The sequence below is a fragment of the Myotis daubentonii genome, chromosome 14, assembly GCF_963259705.1.
Source record: "Myotis daubentonii chromosome 14, mMyoDau2.1, whole genome shotgun sequence".
NCBI classification, from domain to species: domain Eukaryota; kingdom Metazoa; phylum Chordata; class Mammalia; order Chiroptera; family Vespertilionidae; genus Myotis; species Myotis daubentonii.
Window position 1 is genome coordinate 58,599,030 of NC_081853.1, and position 18,582 is coordinate 58,617,611.

General features: G+C 58.8%; 1 protein-coding gene across 1 annotated transcript; it reads left to right on the forward strand.

Annotated features, from left to right (window-relative positions):
* Positions 1-6,407: 6,407 nt before the first annotated feature.
* Positions 6,408-17,426, forward strand: LOC132215884 (cytochrome b-c1 complex subunit 1, mitochondrial). The gene is made up of 13 exons (XM_059664812.1): positions 6,408-6,566; positions 6,821-6,964; positions 11,074-11,160; positions 12,667-12,796; positions 12,991-13,189; positions 13,615-13,694; positions 15,236-15,351; positions 15,553-15,696; positions 15,822-15,982; positions 16,063-16,148; positions 16,447-16,535; positions 16,778-16,853; positions 17,259-17,426. The coding sequence occupies exons 1-13, from the start codon at positions 6,498-6,500 to the stop codon at positions 17,321-17,323; spliced, it is 1,446 nt and encodes a 481-aa protein (XP_059520795.1). The 5' UTR covers positions 6,408-6,497; the 3' UTR covers positions 17,324-17,426.
* The last annotated feature ends 1,156 nt before the right edge of the window (positions 17,427-18,582 follow it).

Consider the following 18,582-nt stretch of genomic DNA (forward strand, 5'->3'; position numbering starts at 1 on the left):
TTTCTGTACCGGCCCCCGCCCCCCGTCCGCCGTCCGCCGCTCGCTCTGCTGGCCTCTGCAGAGGGGTCTTCCACACCCAGGCGGAGGGCAGCTCCGTCCTGACACGCCGCGTGAGGTTTGTGTCTCGGTTACTGGCGGTTAGGAAAGGCCTCTCCCCGCGTGCTGTGTGTGCGGTCACACCCATGGCCTGGGCTGTTGGCACATCGGAGAAACTTCCAGCAACGCTTCTATAAGAGACGCTGTGAGAGCTGGAATAATTGTCCACAGACTCCTTCTCGGCCCACAGTTTCTAGCCTTGGGCGCCGGGGCAGGTTCTGAATGGAGGACCTTGGCCTCCGTCCTGGGCCCAAGAGGGTGGAGGCCTAGAGGCCACTCCCCCGGGACAGGCAGGGACAATGAGCTGAGACACAGGCGTGGAGCAAACATCATGTCCCTCTAAACCCAAACCAAGTGCCTTCCTGTGGTAGACGTGCCCCCCAGAGCCTCATCACAGCGGGACTCCCCGATGCCCAAGGACTCCCCGAAAACATCCTGAGCTCCCCCTTAGAGTGCGCTTCCCAGAGAACCCAACCCGGGACGGTCCCCCATTCGCCTTCCTCTTGGCTGCACCCCCAAATGTCACAGCCCCTCCAGTGTCACCTGCACAAGGGGAAGCAGGGTGGAGGGGTGTCCCAGTGGGAGAGGACAGAGGGCCTGACTGGGTGCGGTTGGACTCTCTTAATTTTGTGCGTTTTCAAAAATGACTTGATCCTACGGACACACTCCTGGGGGTTCTTCACAGGCCGGGGCGTACGTAAAGGGCACTGGAGGCTGAGAGCGCGTCATCAGCCGGCTGTTAGGTCCACGTCTACACTCCGCGAGGTTTACCGCGCACCTACTGCGTGCCAGCCTGCTGGCTGATGTGCAGAACACTGCGGGCCCCTCCTCGCCCAGTCACAAACAGGGGAGGGTGGCGGTGGTGGTGGGACAGACTCAAAAAGGCAAAATTATTCCGCAGAGGCGGCTGGCCCTGAATCGGCGATGAGGGGGAGAGTGCTCCTGTCGGAAAGAGCAGCACTTGAGGGCCTGGTTCGGGGACCATAGGGTGGTCGGGACTTCAGGAGACAGGAGGGGCTCTGGGGGGCAGGCGGGGGCAGGGAGGGGTGGCAGCCAGAATCATAGCCCCTCAAGGTACCCGTGGGGTCAGCGCATATGATACAATTCTTGGCAAAAAGAACTTTATAGGCAGAACTAGGATTAAAGATCTTAAGCCCTGGCTGGCGTGGCTCAGTTTGGTTGGGTATCGCCCAACCCATGCACGTGCCCAGGTTGCAGGCTCCATTTCATGTCAATGTTTCTTGCTCTCTCTCCCTCTCCCATACTTTCTCTAAAAATCAATAAAAATATTTTTTAAAAAAAGATTAGCCCTGGCTGGTTCTGCTCAGTGGATAGAGCGTCGGTCTGCGGACTGAAGGGTCCCAGGTTCGATTCCGCTCACGGGCACATGCCTGGGTTGCAGGCTCCATCCCCAGTGGGGGCGTGCAGGAGGCAGCCAATCAGTGACTCTCATCATTGATGTTTCTCTCTCCCTCTCCCTTCCTCTCTGAAATCAATAAAAATGTATTTTTTTTAAAAAAAGATTAAAGACCTTACAGTAGGGAGATCACTCTGGGTTGTTTTGGTGGCCCAGGCACCCACATGAGTCCTTCCAAGCAGAAGGGAAGCTCTGCCTCAGCCACTGGCTTCCGAGATGGGGAGCGGGTCCCCACCGTCCAGGGTCCCCACCGTCCAGGGCCCAGGGCCCAGGGTCCAGGGTCGGGGGCCGCGAGGGCTGGGCATGCCTGCAGGTGGCAGCCTGCAAGGAACCAGCCGCAGCCCCACAACCACGGGTGCCCCGACCCGCGGGACAACAACGGGGGAACGAAGAGACACCCTAGGAGAATGAGACAAACAAGGGACACGAAAGAATGGAGGCAAGACAAGTCCTGATCAAGCCTCCAACTTTATTCTCACCGCGGCAGGATATATACTGTTTTAGGGAAGGGGGGTGGGTAAAGGGGTCTATGGGCAGTTGTTGGGAGCCATTAGAGATACTGGCTTAGACAAAGCCATCTTAAGAATTATAAGTTTCTGGTTCCTCCAGAAACTCCTAATTACCAGAAACCACGTATGTCCTGAGGTTTGGTCAGCAGCTAAAGATAACCATCCTATTCCCTGAAGCAACTACCACCACATTGGAGCCTGCTACAACCCTGCTGATAAGCTAATAGGCTTCTCCACCGCCCCCCCGCCCCCCGAAAACAGTATGTATCCTGCCGTTGTGAGAATAAAGTTGGAGGCTTGATCAGGACTTGTCTTGCCTCCATTCTTTCGTGTCCCTTGTTTGTCTCATTCTCCTAGGGTGTCTCTTCGTTCCCCCATTGTTGTCCCGCGGGTCGGGACAGTCTGGCGCCCAACGTGGGGCGACTTGGGGACCCCCTGCGAGAAAGTCTGCTTGGAAATGCCCGGCCAGGCACCCCTTAGAGTCGCCGCGCAGTATTGACTCCCGAGTGAAGACTCGGCATCTGGATCGCCACGGTTTCGCCCGCCCGTGAGACAGATCGTTGTGAAGGTAAGCAGACGAAACTTTTCAAACAAGAATTTCAAAATACCTCTTGAGAGCCTTCACCCTCTTTGGCTGGCCCTTTTAGTTTTCCTGATCTCCCTCCAGTCCACTAATAAGCACTTCACCTCGCCGTTCGGGGAAGAGTGAAGGGTACCCGACACCGGCAGTGGAAACTCTGAATCACTGGGAAAAGTAATTCTTCTCTGGCCAGACCTGTGTCGCCCTCTCTGGCAAACTCTGAGCTCGCTATGTCTTAGTGGTCGATATCCTGGTATGGGGGTTATACATCCCGACCTATGACACGCGAGCAGAGGCCATACGGTAAAAGGAGAGCGGTTACATAAGGATCACCAGAGATTTAAGAAATTCCCAGCTGACCTGGCACGGGGTTTATACGTCCCAGAGGCTTACGTGGAGGAGGAAATCTTGAGAACTACCCAGCCAAAATAATGGGCAACTCATTGAACTCTCATGAGGTATTTCTAGGTGGGCTCAGGGAGTCCCTCAGGACACGGGGAGTAAGGGTTAAGAGAAAGATTTAGGCATTTCTCAGAGGGCTCAGGGAGTCCCGCAAGGCGCGAGATTTTCGGGTTAAAAAGAAAGATTTAAGGAATTTTTTCACTTTCGTCACTGACCTTTGCTCATGGTTTATTATAGACTTTTGATTTGCATGTTTAAAATGTTAAAATTTTAGAAGGTAATCTTTTATAGTTTTTGCATGTTATTATAGAACATAACCCTTGGTTTCTTGAAAAAGGTACATTAAATCTTAAAAGTTTGCCAAAAAGTTAATCAAAACTTGCCAAAAATTGTTTCCCCTTGTGGAACATGCATTTCATTTCCTAGAGGCTTTAGGAGAGGTCAAGGAGGATGGACCTCCCCCCCCTTACACCCTCCGCTCCTTAAGAGGAGCAGAAAGAAAAAAAATGGGAGAAATGGCCTTCATGGCTCCCTCCACCTCCATGTCCTAATCCTCAAACGTTTAATTCTCCGTTAATAGAATCACCTGTGCAAAAAGGCCCAATTATAAAGAAATTGGAATATTAAAAGGTACTCTTTTAAATCAGGCTGAAAAAAAAAAAAAAGAGTGCCATGGTCATCTTAATGTGGTTTCTTATCTTAATTTGTATTTGGAATCTAAAACCTGTAATAAGAAATGAAATCCCGATACCGAATCCGCCTCTGGTGTGGAGAGATTCAAAAGTGGCAAGAGAGAGCAGAGTTACAAGCTCTCCTGCAATGAGATTACTTAATGTTCTGTTTAAGAATTACCTGAGAACATGTCGGGAAGTGCAAAGTCTAGCCAAGGTCACCTTGGGTGCTAGCTATTACTTTGGAAAGCGAAAAAGGAAAAACATTTTAAAATCTGTTTTTCTATTAAGCATGACTTTGGGGAAAATACGCCATCTGAGTCATTTGCTGAAACTTCCCCCAAAGCAGGATGTGGTGGAAAGAAAAAGGGAGCACATGGCGATCTAATATGGACACCCCCTCCCCAGTATTCTAACTTAAAGTCTCCTTCTCATAATTGAAAAGTTTTACAAAATTTAAAATGCGTCTGGGATTTCTGTTCACGTGTAAAGAGAAAACCTGGCTTGAAACGGATGCGCGCAAGTTCCGATTTTGGACATTTAGATAGAGTTTTAAGCTAAAATCTCTTTACAAATGAGCAGAATAAAACCCAAGACTGTTTATTTCCCAAATAAAATGGCGAATTTGACCCAGGGTAGAAATTCTAGCAACGAGATTGGTATTTTTCCATAATGAATTACTTTTCCCAGTGATTCAGAGTTTCCACTGCCGGTGTCGGGTACCCTTCACTCTTCCCCGAACGGCGAGGTGAAGTGCTTATTAGTGGACTGGAGGGAGATCAGGAAAACTAAAAGGGCCAGCCAAAGAGGGTGAAGGCTCTCAAGAGGTATTTTGAAATTCTTGTTTGAAAAGTTTCGTCTGCTTACCTTCACAACGATCTGTCTCACGGGCGGGCGAAACCGTGGCGATCCAGATGCCGAGTCTTCACTCGGGAGTCAATACTGCGCGGCGACTCTAAGGGGTGCCTGGCCAGGCGCTTCAAGCAGACGTTCTCGCAGGGGGTCCCCAAGTTGCCACGTTGGGCGCCAGACTGTCCCGACCCGCGGGACAACAACGGGGGAACCAAGAGACACCCTAGGAGAATGAGACAAACAAGGGACAAGAAGGAATGGAGGCAAGACAGGATTCTGATCAAGCCTCCAACTTTATTCTCACAATGGCAGGATATATACTGTTTTAGGGAAGGGGGGTGGGTAAAGGGGTCTATGGGCAGTAACCTATTACTAGAGATTTATTAGGCTCCTGATGGCTGTGCTTATCAGCGGAGATGTGTGCTTTAGCAGGCTCCGGATGGCTGTGTGTTTATCAGTGGGGATGTGTGATTTAGCGGCTGTGTGAGGGTAGTTTATCTTTAACTGCTGGCCAATTGGCAAGACACAGGTGGTTTCTGGTAATTAGGAGTTTCTGGAGGAACCAGAAACATAGTTTTTAAGATGGCTTTGTCTAAGCCAATATTTCTAATGGCTCCCAACACACGGGGTCTGAACTCTGTCACCGGCCTGATGGCCAAGGATGCTTGAGCCTCCGGGAGGGACGCGCCCTGCCGGCGCCTTGCCGCCCGCCCAGTGGCATCCGTGTTGGACTTCGGGCCTCGTGAGCTGAGACAGTAAACGTGTGTGATTCTCAGCCACTGGTCTGGAGGTTTGTGACGGCAGCGACAGACAAACGGTGTTCGACCCAGAGGCCGGCACTCGAACCCTCTTCGCAGCTGGGCGGGGGCGCAGGCCGAGAGGAGGGAGCATCACGGACAGACGGCATGGCCTCTGTGGGTTCAGGGGGCCCCCCTCGGGGTGCCCCGCGGCCTGGGCTCAGCCGCTCACCCACTTCCTCATCCTGTCTCTGACTCATGTTTCTGGGGTTCCAGGCAGCGGAAACGGAACCTGCTTTTCTCTTGCTCATCTGCTTCCCGTGGACTTGGCCAAATTCTCGGGGGGACGGGGGTCTGGGGGGGTAGAATTTCCCCTCCCCACACCCTCCACCCCCTGCGGGCGGGAGCCGGGCTTCAAGGATGCTGCCAGCGGTCCTGGCCCGGGCGGCTCGGGTGGTGGGAGCACCATCCCGTCGGTTGTGGGTTCGAGTCTGCGTCAGGGCGCGGACCCAGGTTGCAGGGACACGTAAGGGAGGCAACCGATTGATGCCTCTTTCTCTCCTTTCCTCTCTCTTAAGTCAATGAAAACCATCCTCGGGTGAGGACTTAAACATGAAAATAAGCCCTAACCGGTGTGGCTCAGTGGATGGAGCGCCGGCCTGCGGACTGAGGGGTCCCGGGTTCGATTCCGGTCAGGAGCATGTGCCTGGGTTGCGGGCACATCCCCAGTAGGGGGCGTGCAGGAGGCACTGATCGATGTTTCTCTCTCATCGATATTTCTGACTATCTCTCTCCCTTCCTCTCTGTGAAAAATCAATAAAATATATTTAAAAAATAAAATTGAAATAAGATAAAAAGGATGCTGCCACTCGGGCCTGGGAGGAGACGGGAGCGGCGACGGGAGCCGATGGGAAGGGCGCGTGCGAGTTGCTCTCCAAACAGGAATCCTTTGCACAAACCATCTCAGCCGCCCCTTTTCCTGAGCGACCAACACTCGGTCAGATCCTCCCCGCGCCGCGGCCGCTTCATTCTTTTATGAAGAAACAAACCCGGGCTCTCAGCCGTGCCCCTTCGTGCCGGGCTCGCGGCGGACGGGGGCGGCCGGGCCGGCGGGTGAGTCCGCGGCTTCCGCCAGGGGGCGGCCGCGCGCCGGGTGGCGGGACTGCGCCTGCGCCTCGGGCCGCCGCGTCGCTCTGCGCATGCGCGGCGCGGCCGGGCCGACGGGACTGGAAGATGGCGGCGTCCGCGGTCTGCCGGGCGGCCGGCGCTGGGGCTCGAGTGCTGCTGCGCGCCCGCCGATCGGTGAGGGGGCGGCGGGGGCGCGGGACTGGCGCGCGGGGCTCCGGGACGCGGACGGGGGGCGGGCTGCTAGGGCGGCGCGTGGGGATCGGGGAGGTCGCGGGGTCAGGGCCGCGGGAAGGTCACGGCCCAGGGCGGGGATGGGCTGGGGATGGCGGCCTCGCGGCTGCCGCGGGGCGGGGACGGGGACCCCCTGCGGGTCGGGCAGCCGAGGAGCGAGGCCCGGACCCAGCCTCGGCCCCGCCGCCCGCTTGCAGCCCGCGGCCCTGCTGCAGCCGCCCGCCCTGCGGAGCACGGCCACCTTCGCGCAGGCCCTGCAGCGCGTGCCCGAGACGCAGGTGAGCCAGCTGGACAACGGCCTGCGCGTGGCCTCGGAGCAGACCTCGCAGCCCACCTGCACGGTGAGTGCCCGCGGCCGGGGCGGGGGTCTTCCCGTGTGTGTGGGGGTGACCTTGGGCTCAGGCCTCTGGGTTTGGGTCCCGACTGCAGCCCCCCCTGCCCTCGGGGGCGGGGGCAGCCCCCTCCCAACACGCATTTCGTAGGTGACGCCTGCCACGCAGGAGGCCAAGCCTCCCCCGCAGCCCCAGGGGGACAGTGGGGACAGTGGGGTTCGGGGACGTCAGGCCGTCACCTCCCGGCAGACGGGGAGTGCATTGCACGCGAAAGGCGTTTGGGATTCTAGCGAAATGGATGATTCTCCACAAAAACGCAAAGCCTCGCATTTGACTCCAGGGCAGAAATCTGGCCCGGATGCAGGCGTCGGCGGGGATTTCTCAGGAAGGAGTCCTCCTCCCTCTCCCCACCCCACACTCAGGGCGCAGAGGTTTCATTGGCAAAAGCTTTCGGTTCAGGAACAGTTGATGCCCCGTGTGATGTTGGTACAAGACAAAGGGCAACTTCCTTATCACAGGCACCTGCGCCAGCCAGCCAGCCAGCGCCTGGGAGGCCCAGCAGAGACGGCTGGCCCAGGTGGACCGGGTAACAATGCGGATTTTTCCCCACAGGTGGAGCGACACACGTGTTGATATAGATACGGTTCGGTATGTCTGCTATCTTGTTGTATCGCGCCTTCAGATGACCACTCGTTCCGATCGAGGGCACACGCACTTTCTGAGCAGCACTTCACAGCGTACGGAGACGTGGGAAATCGGGTCTCTGAATGGTCTGCCTCAAAACAAGAAAAGTTCTATTGAGACGGTCTCCACCAATCACCTGAGAGATGGGGGAATGTGTAGCTAGCGATGGACATTACTTTGAACGAAGCACTTTTGATGTTTGTCTTGAAATTATCCTGTTTTCTTTGATGACAAAATCCGCATTATTAACCGGTAAATGGTTAATCCACATTACTAACTGGTATCCGCAATATTAACCGGTACTGGTTAATAATTCGGATTGACCCTTTGCCGGTTAATAATGCGGATTGACTATTTACTATTTACCGGTTAATAATGTGGATTCAGTAATCAAAGAAAACAATAATTCCAAGAGAAACATCAAAAGTGCTTTATTCAAAGTAATGTCCATCGCTAGCTACACATTCCCCCATCTCTCAGGTAATTTGTGGAGACTGTCTCAGTAGAACTTTTATTTTTTGAGGCAGACCATTCGGAGACCCAATTTTCCACGTCTTCGTACGTTGTGAGGTGCTGCTCAGAAAGTACATGTGCCATCGATCGGAACAAGTGGTCATCTGAAGGCACAAGGTCTGGTGAATACGGGGGGTGAATACCAGTTAACGTGTCTTTAACTGGTTTGAAGTGTGTGATGGTGCATCATCATGAAGCAAAATTACTTTGCCGTGTCTTCTGGCATGTTCTGGTCGTTTCACGATCACAGCATGGTTCACATTGATTATTTGTTGTCGGTGGCGATCAGTATTAACAGTTTCACCTGGTTTGAGAAGCTCATGATACACCACACCTTCCTGGTCCCACCAAACGCAGAGCATTGTCTTCTTTCCGAAGCGATTTGGCCTTGCAGTCGATGTTGATGGTTGACCTGGATCAACCCATGATTCTGTGCGTTTGGGATTCTCAAAATAAATCCACTTTTCATCGCCAGTCACAGTTCGATGCAAAAAAGACTCTTTCGTGTAGTTGAAGCAACATTTCACTGATGACTTTTCGGTTTTCCATTTGTCTTTCAATGTGGCACCCGTTTTCCTTTGGATTCTTCTAGAATTTTTATGGTTTCCTGTCGTACATTTCAGTCCTTTATCCATTTTGAGTTTATTTTTGTGTATGGTGTAAGTTGGTGGTCTAGTTTCATTTTTTTGCATATATCTGTCCAATTTTCCCAACACCATTTATTGAAAAGACTATCTTGGCTCCATTGTATGTTCTTGCCTCCTTTGTCAAATATTAATTGAGCATATTGGCTCGGGCCGATTTCTGGGCTCTCTATTCTATTCCATTGATCTACATGCCTGTTCTTGTGCCCGTACCAGGCAGTTTTGAGAACAGTGGCTCCGTTTTCCTTCCTTTAAAATCGTTCCCGTTGCTTGTGAACGATCGGAAATTGTTTGCTGAGCAACGTTTCATCTTTCTGCAAGTTGTTTTTGAGTTTGACACGCATCTTCACCCAATAATGCTTGTCTGTTGGTCTTCAAACTTTTTCGGTTGACCTGGACATTCTTTGTCTTTCACATCGAATTCATCATTTTTAAAGCGTTTAAACCAGCGTTCACAGGTATCTTGAGATGGAGCATGTTCACCATAAGCTTCCCGAAGTATACGATCACTTTCAGCAGCACTTTACTTCAAAATAATGAATTAAAACTTCCCAAAATTCGACATTTTTAACTGTAAAAATGTCTATGATGTTAATACCTTCAGAAAATTTGACATATGAAGTTTTGAAGCTTGCTGTCAATACAACAAAATAGCATACATATCAAATCACATATGTATCATCATATGTGTAGCTCCTTCTATTGAAAAAAGTCCGCATTATTAACTGGTACACCTAGTATTTCATGTGCTAGAAGATGCTCTAGATCAGTGGTTCTCAACCTTGGCTGCACAGTAGAATCACCTGGGAATCTTTTTAAAATCCTGATTTCTGGGCCTCGTCCTCTGGAAATTCTGTTTCTTTGTTGTGGGGTGGGGCCACCACATTAGTAACAAAGAAACAGAATTTCCGGAGGATGAGGCCCAGAAGTCAGGATTTTAAAAAGCTTCCCAGGTGCCCTAACTGGTTTGGCTCAGTGGGTAGAGTGTCGGTCTGCGGACTGAAGGGTCCCGGGTTCGATTCCGGTCAAGGGCATGTACCTTGGTTGCGGGCACATCCCCAGTGGGGGGTGTACAGGAGGCAGCTGATCGATGTTTGTTTCTAACTCTATCCCTCTCCCTTCTTCCCAGTAAAAAATCAATAAAATGTATTTAAAAAAAAAAAAAAAGATTCCCAGGTGATTCTACTGTGCAGCCAAGGTTGAGAACCACTGCTCTAGATTGTAAGGAGAAAGCCAGAGAGAGGTGCTGCAGTTGTAGTCAAAGGATACCACGGACTTTAAAATGCCTCTTTCCAAGATGTCAAGGGAAATAGATGTTCATCTAAGAATTTAGGACATATGGTTGCACATCAATATCTCAGGAAAGTAGATGTGAGAATTTTTTGAAATATATTTTTATTGACTTCAGAGAGGAAGGAAGAGATAGAAACGTCCATGATGAGAGAATCATTGATTGGCTGCCTCCTGCACGCTGCCCCCTACTGGGAACCGAGCCCGAATCCCAGGCATGTGCCCCTGACCAGAAGGATCGTGACCCTGGGACCCTTCAGTCTGCAGGCTGACCGCTCTATCCACTGAGCAAACCAGCTAGGCCAGGATGTAATTTAAATCAACTCGGAACGAATAGTAAATTAAAAGACGAAGCTTGTGTGATCCTGTGGGGGGGGGGGGGGGGGCGCGGTTTGTTTCCAGCGCAGGAGGCTACGCAGGAATTGTAAGAGCCTCTCACTGGGCGTCAGGGACACTTGGCGTGTTCAGTGCTCGGGTCCGATTTCAAACTTCCGTTAAGTGTGAATGAAGGTGCTTCCTCAATATAAACGCCCGGCGTCTCGCCTGCGGCCTCATCAGTGAGAGGAGCTCGCCGCGGGCAGAGGGTCGTTGTCAGGAAAGAGAGTGGGCTGTTTGCAGATGTGCTGCTTCCTAGAAAACAATCCCCTGAAAGTCAAGAGCGAGCCTCAGCGTTGCCTATAGCGACGGGACCGGGTGGCGACGGGGCCGGGTGGCGACGTGGTCGGGTGGCGGGCCGTTAGGGACTGCTGTGGGAGCCCTTGCTGACCAGGCAGAAGCACAGGCGGGGGAGGCGATGCAGCGTGGCTGGTCCTTCAGCCCTGGGTGCTCTGGGCACCTCCAGGCACAGTGGCCCTGCTTGGAGACAGCGGTCCCCACTCTGGGACTGTGAGCCTCAACCTCAGCCTGTGTGGGTGGGGGTCCTGGGCTTTGCTGTCAGCCTGGGTGGGGTGTACGTGGGGCTGGAGCGGTGTGTTCCTTCTTATCCAGGTCGGGGTGTGGATTGATGTTGGCAGCCGGTACGAGAACGAGAAGAACAACGGGGCGGGCTACTTTGTGGAGCATCTGGCTTTCAAGGTGAGCTCCCGCCGTCCGCCTCTCCCGGCCCGGGGGGAAGCCGCCTCCCCAGCTGGGGCGGCCTCTGGCCTGTGAGCACCTGTCCGGTGAGCCCTGCACAGGCCCCAGAGTCAGAGACCCTCGGGAGCCACAGGGGCCCTCCGCCCCCGAGGCCGGGCCTGGCGTGCGAGTCCCGACTGGAGCAGCCGTGGGCGTGTGGTGACCCGGGCTGGGCTGAGCAAGCCTTCTGTGCGGTGCTCTGCCTGCGGGCTCCCTGGGCATCTCCGGGTCTCGAGGGTGGGACAGTCCCCACTGCAGCCCTCAGCCAGCCCAGGTTGGCACAGACGAGACTGACATTCTTAAATGAGTGGGGAGATGGAGGCGGAGACGGATGGGCAGCTAGCCAGCTGCAGTGGCACAGGTGTGCGGGGACCTTTTCTGTTAAGCCTCCTCGGAGGGTGTTTTTCCAGTGGATTTGCAGAGAGGGGTGGGCGGGAGAGAACATCAGTGAGAGACACATCAATGGGTTGCCTCCCGTATGTGCCTCAGTCAGGCTGGGGATCGAACCTGCACCCCAGGGATACGTGCCCTTGACTGAGGAGCAAGCCCAAGACCCTTTGGCCTGCGGGCCAGTGCTCTAACCACTGAACAACTGACTTAGGCATGGATTTTTTCTTTTTTTAAATTTTGTTGATTACAGAGAGGAAGGGAGAGAGAGAGAGAGAAAGAAACATCAATGGTGAGAATCACTGATCAGCTGCCTCCCGCTCGCCCCCTACTGGGGATCGACTCCACAAGCCAGGCTTGTGCCCTTGACCGGCAGCGAACCCGGCACCCCTCAGTCCGCAGGCCACGCTCCATCCACAGAGCCACACCGGCCAGGGCTCGTTTCTATTTCTGGATTTGAGAGGAAGCTACCCATGATGGTATTCCTCTTGTTTGTGTGATTACTGGTGGGTATTTTTGTTCTCACCTGAGGATACGTTTTTATTGATTTTAGAGAGAAACGTGGATAAGAGAAATGGCGATCGGTTGCCTCCTGTGTGTCCCCTGATTGGGAATCAAACCCACAACCTTGATGTATCGGGACGAAGCTCTAACCGACTGAGCTGCCCGGCCGGAGCTGTGCAGATGTTAACACACACACACAGGACAGGCACTACACAGTCATGTGACTGGTGTGGGGGGAGTAGGTAGGGGCAGGGTTACCCGACGCAGGTGTGAGCTTACCTGGGCCTGCCTGTTGGTAAGGGGACGGGTGCTGTAAGGCCAGACTGCTGAGGGCACTCTGGGTTCAGGACACTCGTTTGGGCCCCGCCCTTCCCCTGGCCCCTGGCTGTCTCCGCGCTGTTGCCGTGTTGCTGTGGCCTCAGCGCAGAGCCGGCTTAGTGCTGGAGGCACAGATCCTGGGCCCAGCACCCCGTGCTCCTTGCCGAAGGCACTGCTTCTGCTGCGACGTCAGTCTGCGGAGCTGGGGGTCCTGGGCGCTCAGGCGGCTCCTGACGGTGCCGCTGGTGTCTGGCTCAGGGAACAAAGAACCGGCCTGGCAATGCCTTGGAGAAGGAGGTGGAGAGCATGGGGGCCCATCTGAGTGCCTACACCACCCGGGAGCACACGGCTTACTACATCAAGGCGCTGTCCCAGGACCTGCCGAAAGGTAGCGCCTCGGGTGGCGGGCGGAAAGGGCCCTCCAGAGGTGCAGGGACTGGCACCAGGAGCCCCTGGCCTGGCCGCAGAACGGGGCTGCCCTGGAGTGTGGCCTGGCCACAGGGCAGCCGGGGGCCAGGCCTGGGGCCGTGTGCTGCTGTGGTCTCCAGTGGCCCACCCGTGCCCACACCGGTCCTTCCCCAGCTGTGGAGCTGCTGGCGGACGTCGTGCAGAACTGCAGCCTGGAGGACTCGCAGATCGAGAAGGAGCGGGACGTGATCCTGCGGGAGCTGCAGGAGAGCGACGCGTCCCTGCGGGATGTGGCCTTCGACTACCTGCACGCCACCGCCTTCCAGGGCACGCCTCTCGCCCAGCCCGTGGAGGGGCCCAGCGACAACGTCAGGTGGGAGCCGGCTGGGCCTGTGGCGGACGTCATTACCCCTCCGGCCTGGCTGCCTGCCTGTGCGGCCCTGTGCCTCTTCTGTTCCCGTGTGCTCTCTGCTGGAATCCGGCCTTGATTGCAGGATGTTTCCTGCCCTGACAGCCCGAGGGAGGGAGTGTGTGGGTGCCCCGTCTGAGGGCTTCCGTCCTGTGGTGGGAGAGCTCTGTGCTGCCCTGCGAGCCCACCGGGTCAGCTCACCCTCCTCACAGAGGCCTCTGAGCCTGTCCTGGGCCAGGCAAGGGCTGCCCTCTGGGTCCCGGAGGGGTGGGGGCAGGGATGGGGAAGGGATCGAGCAGTGAGAAGCCGTCTGCTTGGCTGCTCCTCAGCCCCCTTTTGTGTGGGCCGGGTTGGGGGAGGCGCTGAGCCCCTGACCGTGTGTCTTGCAGGAAGCTGTCTCGTGCCGACCTGACGGAGTTCCTCAGCCAGCATTACAAGGCCCCTCGCATGGTGCTGGCGGCGGCGGGAGGTGAGTGCTGAGCTCGGCCAAGCCCTGTGGTGGTGGTGGGTCGGCCCGGCCTTGGTCACCAGGGCCCAGGTCTCCTGTTCTGAACGGGGGTCATCTTCCACTCCTGGGGACCCCGTCGTCCTCCCCGCCCCCCAGGGGAGCAGCCTCCGTCCGTCTCTGAGATGGAGTAGGGTTCTGCCTGGGCCGCCACACGGCGCCGCACCCCCTCAGCCCCACCTGGTCTCGGAGGCCCAGTCCGGAGGCTGGTGGGAGAGGCCAGCCTCGGCCCCGCAGGCGGTGGTGGCATCAGGAGGCGGCGGGGAGGTGCCTGGGGAGGAAGGCGGGTTGTGGGGACTCGGAGCTGGAGGCTGGGCTGCTTTGGGAGCGGGTGCTGTCAGCAGAGGCCTGGAGAATGGCAGGAGGGGGCGCCTGAGCAGAGAGGGCTGGGCAGCGTCATGTGGTGTAGGCTTGTCCTGCCGCCATTGGGGCCAGCGCAGAGGCCGGCCGACCAGGGAGGGGCTGTCCCGGTGCCGCTGGGAGGTGGCGGGAGCCAGGGTAAGAAGCAGATGGAAACTGATGGAGGCCTGGGCGGGGCAGGGACGCCCCCCAGCTGTGGTCTTCGCAGCGGGGTGCACAGAAGGCTGACAGGAGAGCCTGTTGATGGCTTCGGGCCCGGGAACCTGGGGACCAAGGGCAGTGGGAGCTGCTGGCGGGCCAGACCCGGCTGGGTCCAGTGGAACCTGAGCTCGGGGAGGAGGGGAGGCAGCTGCTGGAGGCTGTGCTGTTGGGGCGGCTGCCCGCCCCGCGCTGAGGCACTGACAGCAAGGCCTCCTGAGGGAGGGGCCCCGCAGGCCCCATGGGCCTGGGTTTGTAACGTACCAGGAAGTGCTCCAGCCCGGGGACCCCAGAGCTAGTCACGCACTGCAGCACCACCTCTGTGTGCTTGTCGCCTGCCACCCTCCCAGGGCAGCACCAGGGTCTGTGTGAGGGGAAGGTGAGGGGCACAAGGCAGGACAGGTGGCTTGTGCCCTGGAGCCCGTCTCGTCCTCGGTGCAGGTGAGAAGGCACCACAAGGACCGATTTTAGGCTCAGCTTTCCTTTGGTGCTGTGCGCCATGCTGTGCCATCCTGAGGTGCCCACCCTGCCTGAGGCAGAGCCTGTCCACGGGGATCTCCCCTCACCCTGTCCCATGTCACGTTTTGGTGCCCTGTGCCCGCGCCCGGCGGCGGTGACATGCTGTCCGGCCCTCCGCCCACGCCCGGCGGCGGTGACACGCTGTCCGGCCCTCCGCCTGCGCCCGGCGGCGGCGGTGACACGCTGTCCGGCCCTCTGCCCGCGCCCGGCGGCAGTGACACGCTGTCCGTCCCTGTGCCCGCGCCCGGCGGCGGTGACACGCTGTCCGGCCCTCTGCCCGCGCCCGGCGGCGGTGACACGCTGTCCGGCCCTGTGCCCGCGCCCGGCGGCGGTGACACGCTGTCCGGCCCTGTGCCCGCGCCCGGCGGCGGTGACACGCTGTCCGGCCCTGTGCCCGCGCCCGGCGGCGGTGACACGCTGTCTCGCAGGGGTGGAGCACCGGCAGCTGCTGGACCTCGCCCAGAAGCACTTCAGCGGCATCTCTGGGACGTACGCCGAGGACGCTGTGCCCACGCTCGCTCCGTGCCGCTTCACTGGCAGCCAGGTAGGCTGCCTGGTGGGCAGGGCCATGCTCTCGCCGGCTCCTGGGAGGAGGGACCCTCGTGCACACGGAGATGCCTCAGCAGGTGGGCAGGGCCCGGCTGCCTCACAAGCACACGCTCACATTTGCGCCCCCCTCAGCCTCCTGGCACCCTCGGTCGCCCGGGCCGGCGGGCGTCCCTCAGTCTTGCCGTGCCCGTTTCAGATTTCCCACCGCGACGATGCCCTGCCTTTGGCCCATGTGGCCATTGCCGTGGAGGGGCCTGGCTGGGCCAACCCGGACAACGTGGCCCTCCAAGTGGCCAACGCCATGATCGGCCACTACGACTGCACGTACGGCGGCGGCGTGGTGAGTGCCGGTGGGCGTGGGGCCGGGTCTCGGAGGAGAGGGTCTGGGACGGGCCGCACGGCCCTGTGGGCGGTGTGGCCGCCGTGGGTGCTGCTGACCGCCTGGCCTGACCGCCTGGCCGGCAGCACCTGTCCAGCCCGCTGGCCTCCGTCGCCGCGGCCAACAGGCTGTGCCAGAGCTTCCAGGCCTTCAGCATCTGCTACGCGGAGACGGGCCTGCTGGGCGCGCACTTCGTCTGCGAGCGCATGAGCATCGACGACATGGTGTTCTTCCTGCAAGGCCAGTGGTGAGCGCAGCGCTGGGGGCCTGGGGGCCTGGGGCAGGGGGGGCTGAGCAGCACCTCTCAGTGACCCCCCCCCCCCCCAGGATGCGCCTGTGCACCAGCGCCACGGAGAGCGACGTGCGCCGGGGCAGGAACCTGCTCAGGAACGCCCTGGTGTCCCACCTGGACGGTGAGCCCTGCGCCCGTGGGGGCGGCTTCCTGGCGGTGACAGCCCAGGGGGCCCCGTTCCTACCCGAGACTGGAGGGAAACTAGTCGCACCATAGCCCACAGCAGCCGGGCTCCAGATACAGGGGGCTGGGCCGGGGGCGGCCATTACCACAGCGACAGGCGGTTGTAGAGGGAGGGTGGCCGGCTGGGTCAGACAAGGGTTCGGGGGTCAGCCAGCAGCTGGAGTGGGCGTGTGCCTGGTCCCGATGGACGGGGTGGACCTGGAGCCTCCCCCCTCCTCCTCCTCTCCCCCTCGCAGGCACCACTCCTGTGTGTGAGGACATCGGACGCAGCCTCCTCACCTACGGCCGCCGCATCCCCCTGGCCGAGTGGGAAAGCAGGATTGCGGTACGGCCGGGGCGGGTCTGGAGTGTGGACCTGGCTGACTCTTCTACGGGCAGCAGGGCTGGCGTATCTGGAGGGAAGGGGCAGGCGGAGGCCTGGCTGTGGGGTGGACGAGCCCTGCTGCCCTCCCCTTTGGGGCCGGGGGCAGCGCCGAGGTCCGTGCCGAAGCCCTCGGTCGCTGGGTCACCCTGACTGCCTGGGGTGGTGCCCAGTGCCCGTCAGTCAGGGTGCCCGCTTCGCTGCAGGAGGTCGATGCCCAGACGGTGCGTGAGGTCTGCTCCAAGTACTTCTATGACCAGTGCCCCGCGGTGGCTGCAGTGGGTGAGTGACCTGCCCGCCTGCTCTCTGTCCTCCCTGGGCCCTTCCTGCGCCCCCATCCCACCCCACCCCCACCCAGCCTGCACTGGGAGCAGCCAGAGGCCCCGGGAGGCTCTGCCCATAGTCTGGCTGCCAGGGAGTTCTTGCTCAGAAAGCCTGTCCCAGCAGCTCCCTGACTCCCTGCCAAGGTGCCTCCATCAGTGCCCGACACCCACCGGGTAACGGACACGCGGGGTGGGGCTCAGAGGCCGAGCGTGAAGGGACAGGCTCGGCGCCCCGGGATGTTCTCCCCTCTCCCCTCAGAGCCTGCCTTGTGCCGCTCTGGGCAGCCCCGAACTGGGTGCGGCGCAGGGCCAGGTGTCCCTGTACCAGCCAGGCGCCCCGCCCTGACACCGCCCATCCCTACAGGCCCCATTGAGCAGCTCCCCGACTACAACCGGACCCGCAGCGGCATGTTCTGGCTGCGCTTCTAGGCAGCAAGCCTGTCGGCGGGAGGGCGGGCCGCGCCCGGGCCCCCACCAGCAACATGCTGCCTCGGCTCCTCCGTCCTCCCGCACCAATAAAGCCCTGGTGAGAGCTGGTGTGTCTGGCTTTGCATGGGGTCCACTGGGCAGCGGAGGGGGCCTTCCGCCTCCCCACAGGCTGCGTGTCCTCAGCGGGGGGCCAGCCGTGGGCTGGAAGCCTTTGCTGCCTCAGGCAGGATGAGGCCAGATGTTCCCACTTAGCCACGTGGGGTGCTCCGGCCAGAAAGTCCAGCGTGAGCAGGGCGTCCACGGGAACTGCACACCCAGCCTCTGCCCTGAGGGAGGCCCCTGCTGTCACCCTCTGGTGCCTGGTCCCCGGATGGACCAAGAGGGGCCGGGGGCTCCCTGAGGAGCCACCTTCGTGTTTACTCTGGATTCTGGGCGGACGGTAGCCTGGGGCGTCGTGTCCCCATTTGGTTCGTAGCTGCTGCCTGGACAGGCACGGCAGCAACTCCTCTGCCTCCTGCTCGCTCGCCCGCGCTGACTCAGGCTCCAGGAATAGCCTGAGCTCAGGCCCTGAGCCCCCTCCCTGCCTCGGTCTCCCGGGCAAGTCCTGAGCTGCTGCCCAAGGTCCCCTCCCCATCTTCCTGAGGCTCTGGCTCTAGGTCCCTTGCCCCCACGGGCCTAGTGCAAGCAGAGAGGGAAGGCCCTCTTCCTGCGGTCGGGTCCCCTGGAGCCTGGGGGCGGGGGGTGGGGGTGGAAGTGAGGGGCCGAGTTTCCGAGGAAGGTGTTGCTGGGAGTTGTGAGCAGGTCCTGGGTTGGGATTGCTGAGGACCGTTCAGCCCCGGCCTCGCAGCAGCCAGAGCGGCCCTTGAATCCCTCCCGCTGTCGGGTAGGAAGTAACGTCAGGTCAGGTGCTTCTAGAACTCAGGCTGGGGACTCAGATCCCCCCACGTTGGGGCCACGGGAGCAGCGAGCACTGCGAAGCCTGGCCAGCCCCTGTGCTCCCAGCGGCAGCTCGCCAGGCCTCGGAGCTCCTGAGGGATGAACTGCTTTCTAAACCCAGGCCAAGGCCAGGGCCAGGAAGGACATGTCCAGGGGAGGGGCAGGGGGAGGTCAGAGCTCAGGGCCCCGCTGCCCTGATGGAGGGCTCTGGCCTCGGGCTGTGTCCCAGGCAGGGAGGGAGGCCTGCCTGGAGGCGGCAGCCGGGGGCCCAGAGGACCATACTTGTGCTCTTGAGGCTCCCAGGAGCTCCCGACACGCCCTCA

Coding starts and splice junctions, on each gene's coding strand:
- LOC132215884 (XM_059664812.1), top strand. CDS start 6,498: ATGGCGGCGTCCGCGGTCTGCCGGGCGGCCGGCGCTGGGGCTCGAGTG. Junction 6,965..11,073: donor CCTCGCAGCCCACCTGCACG/GTGAGTGCCCGC, acceptor CTTCTTATCCAG/GTCGGGGTGTGGATTGATGT. Junction 15,352..15,552: donor GCCGCTTCACTGGCAGCCAG/GTAGGCTGCCTG, acceptor TGCCCGTTTCAG/ATTTCCCACCGCGACGATGC.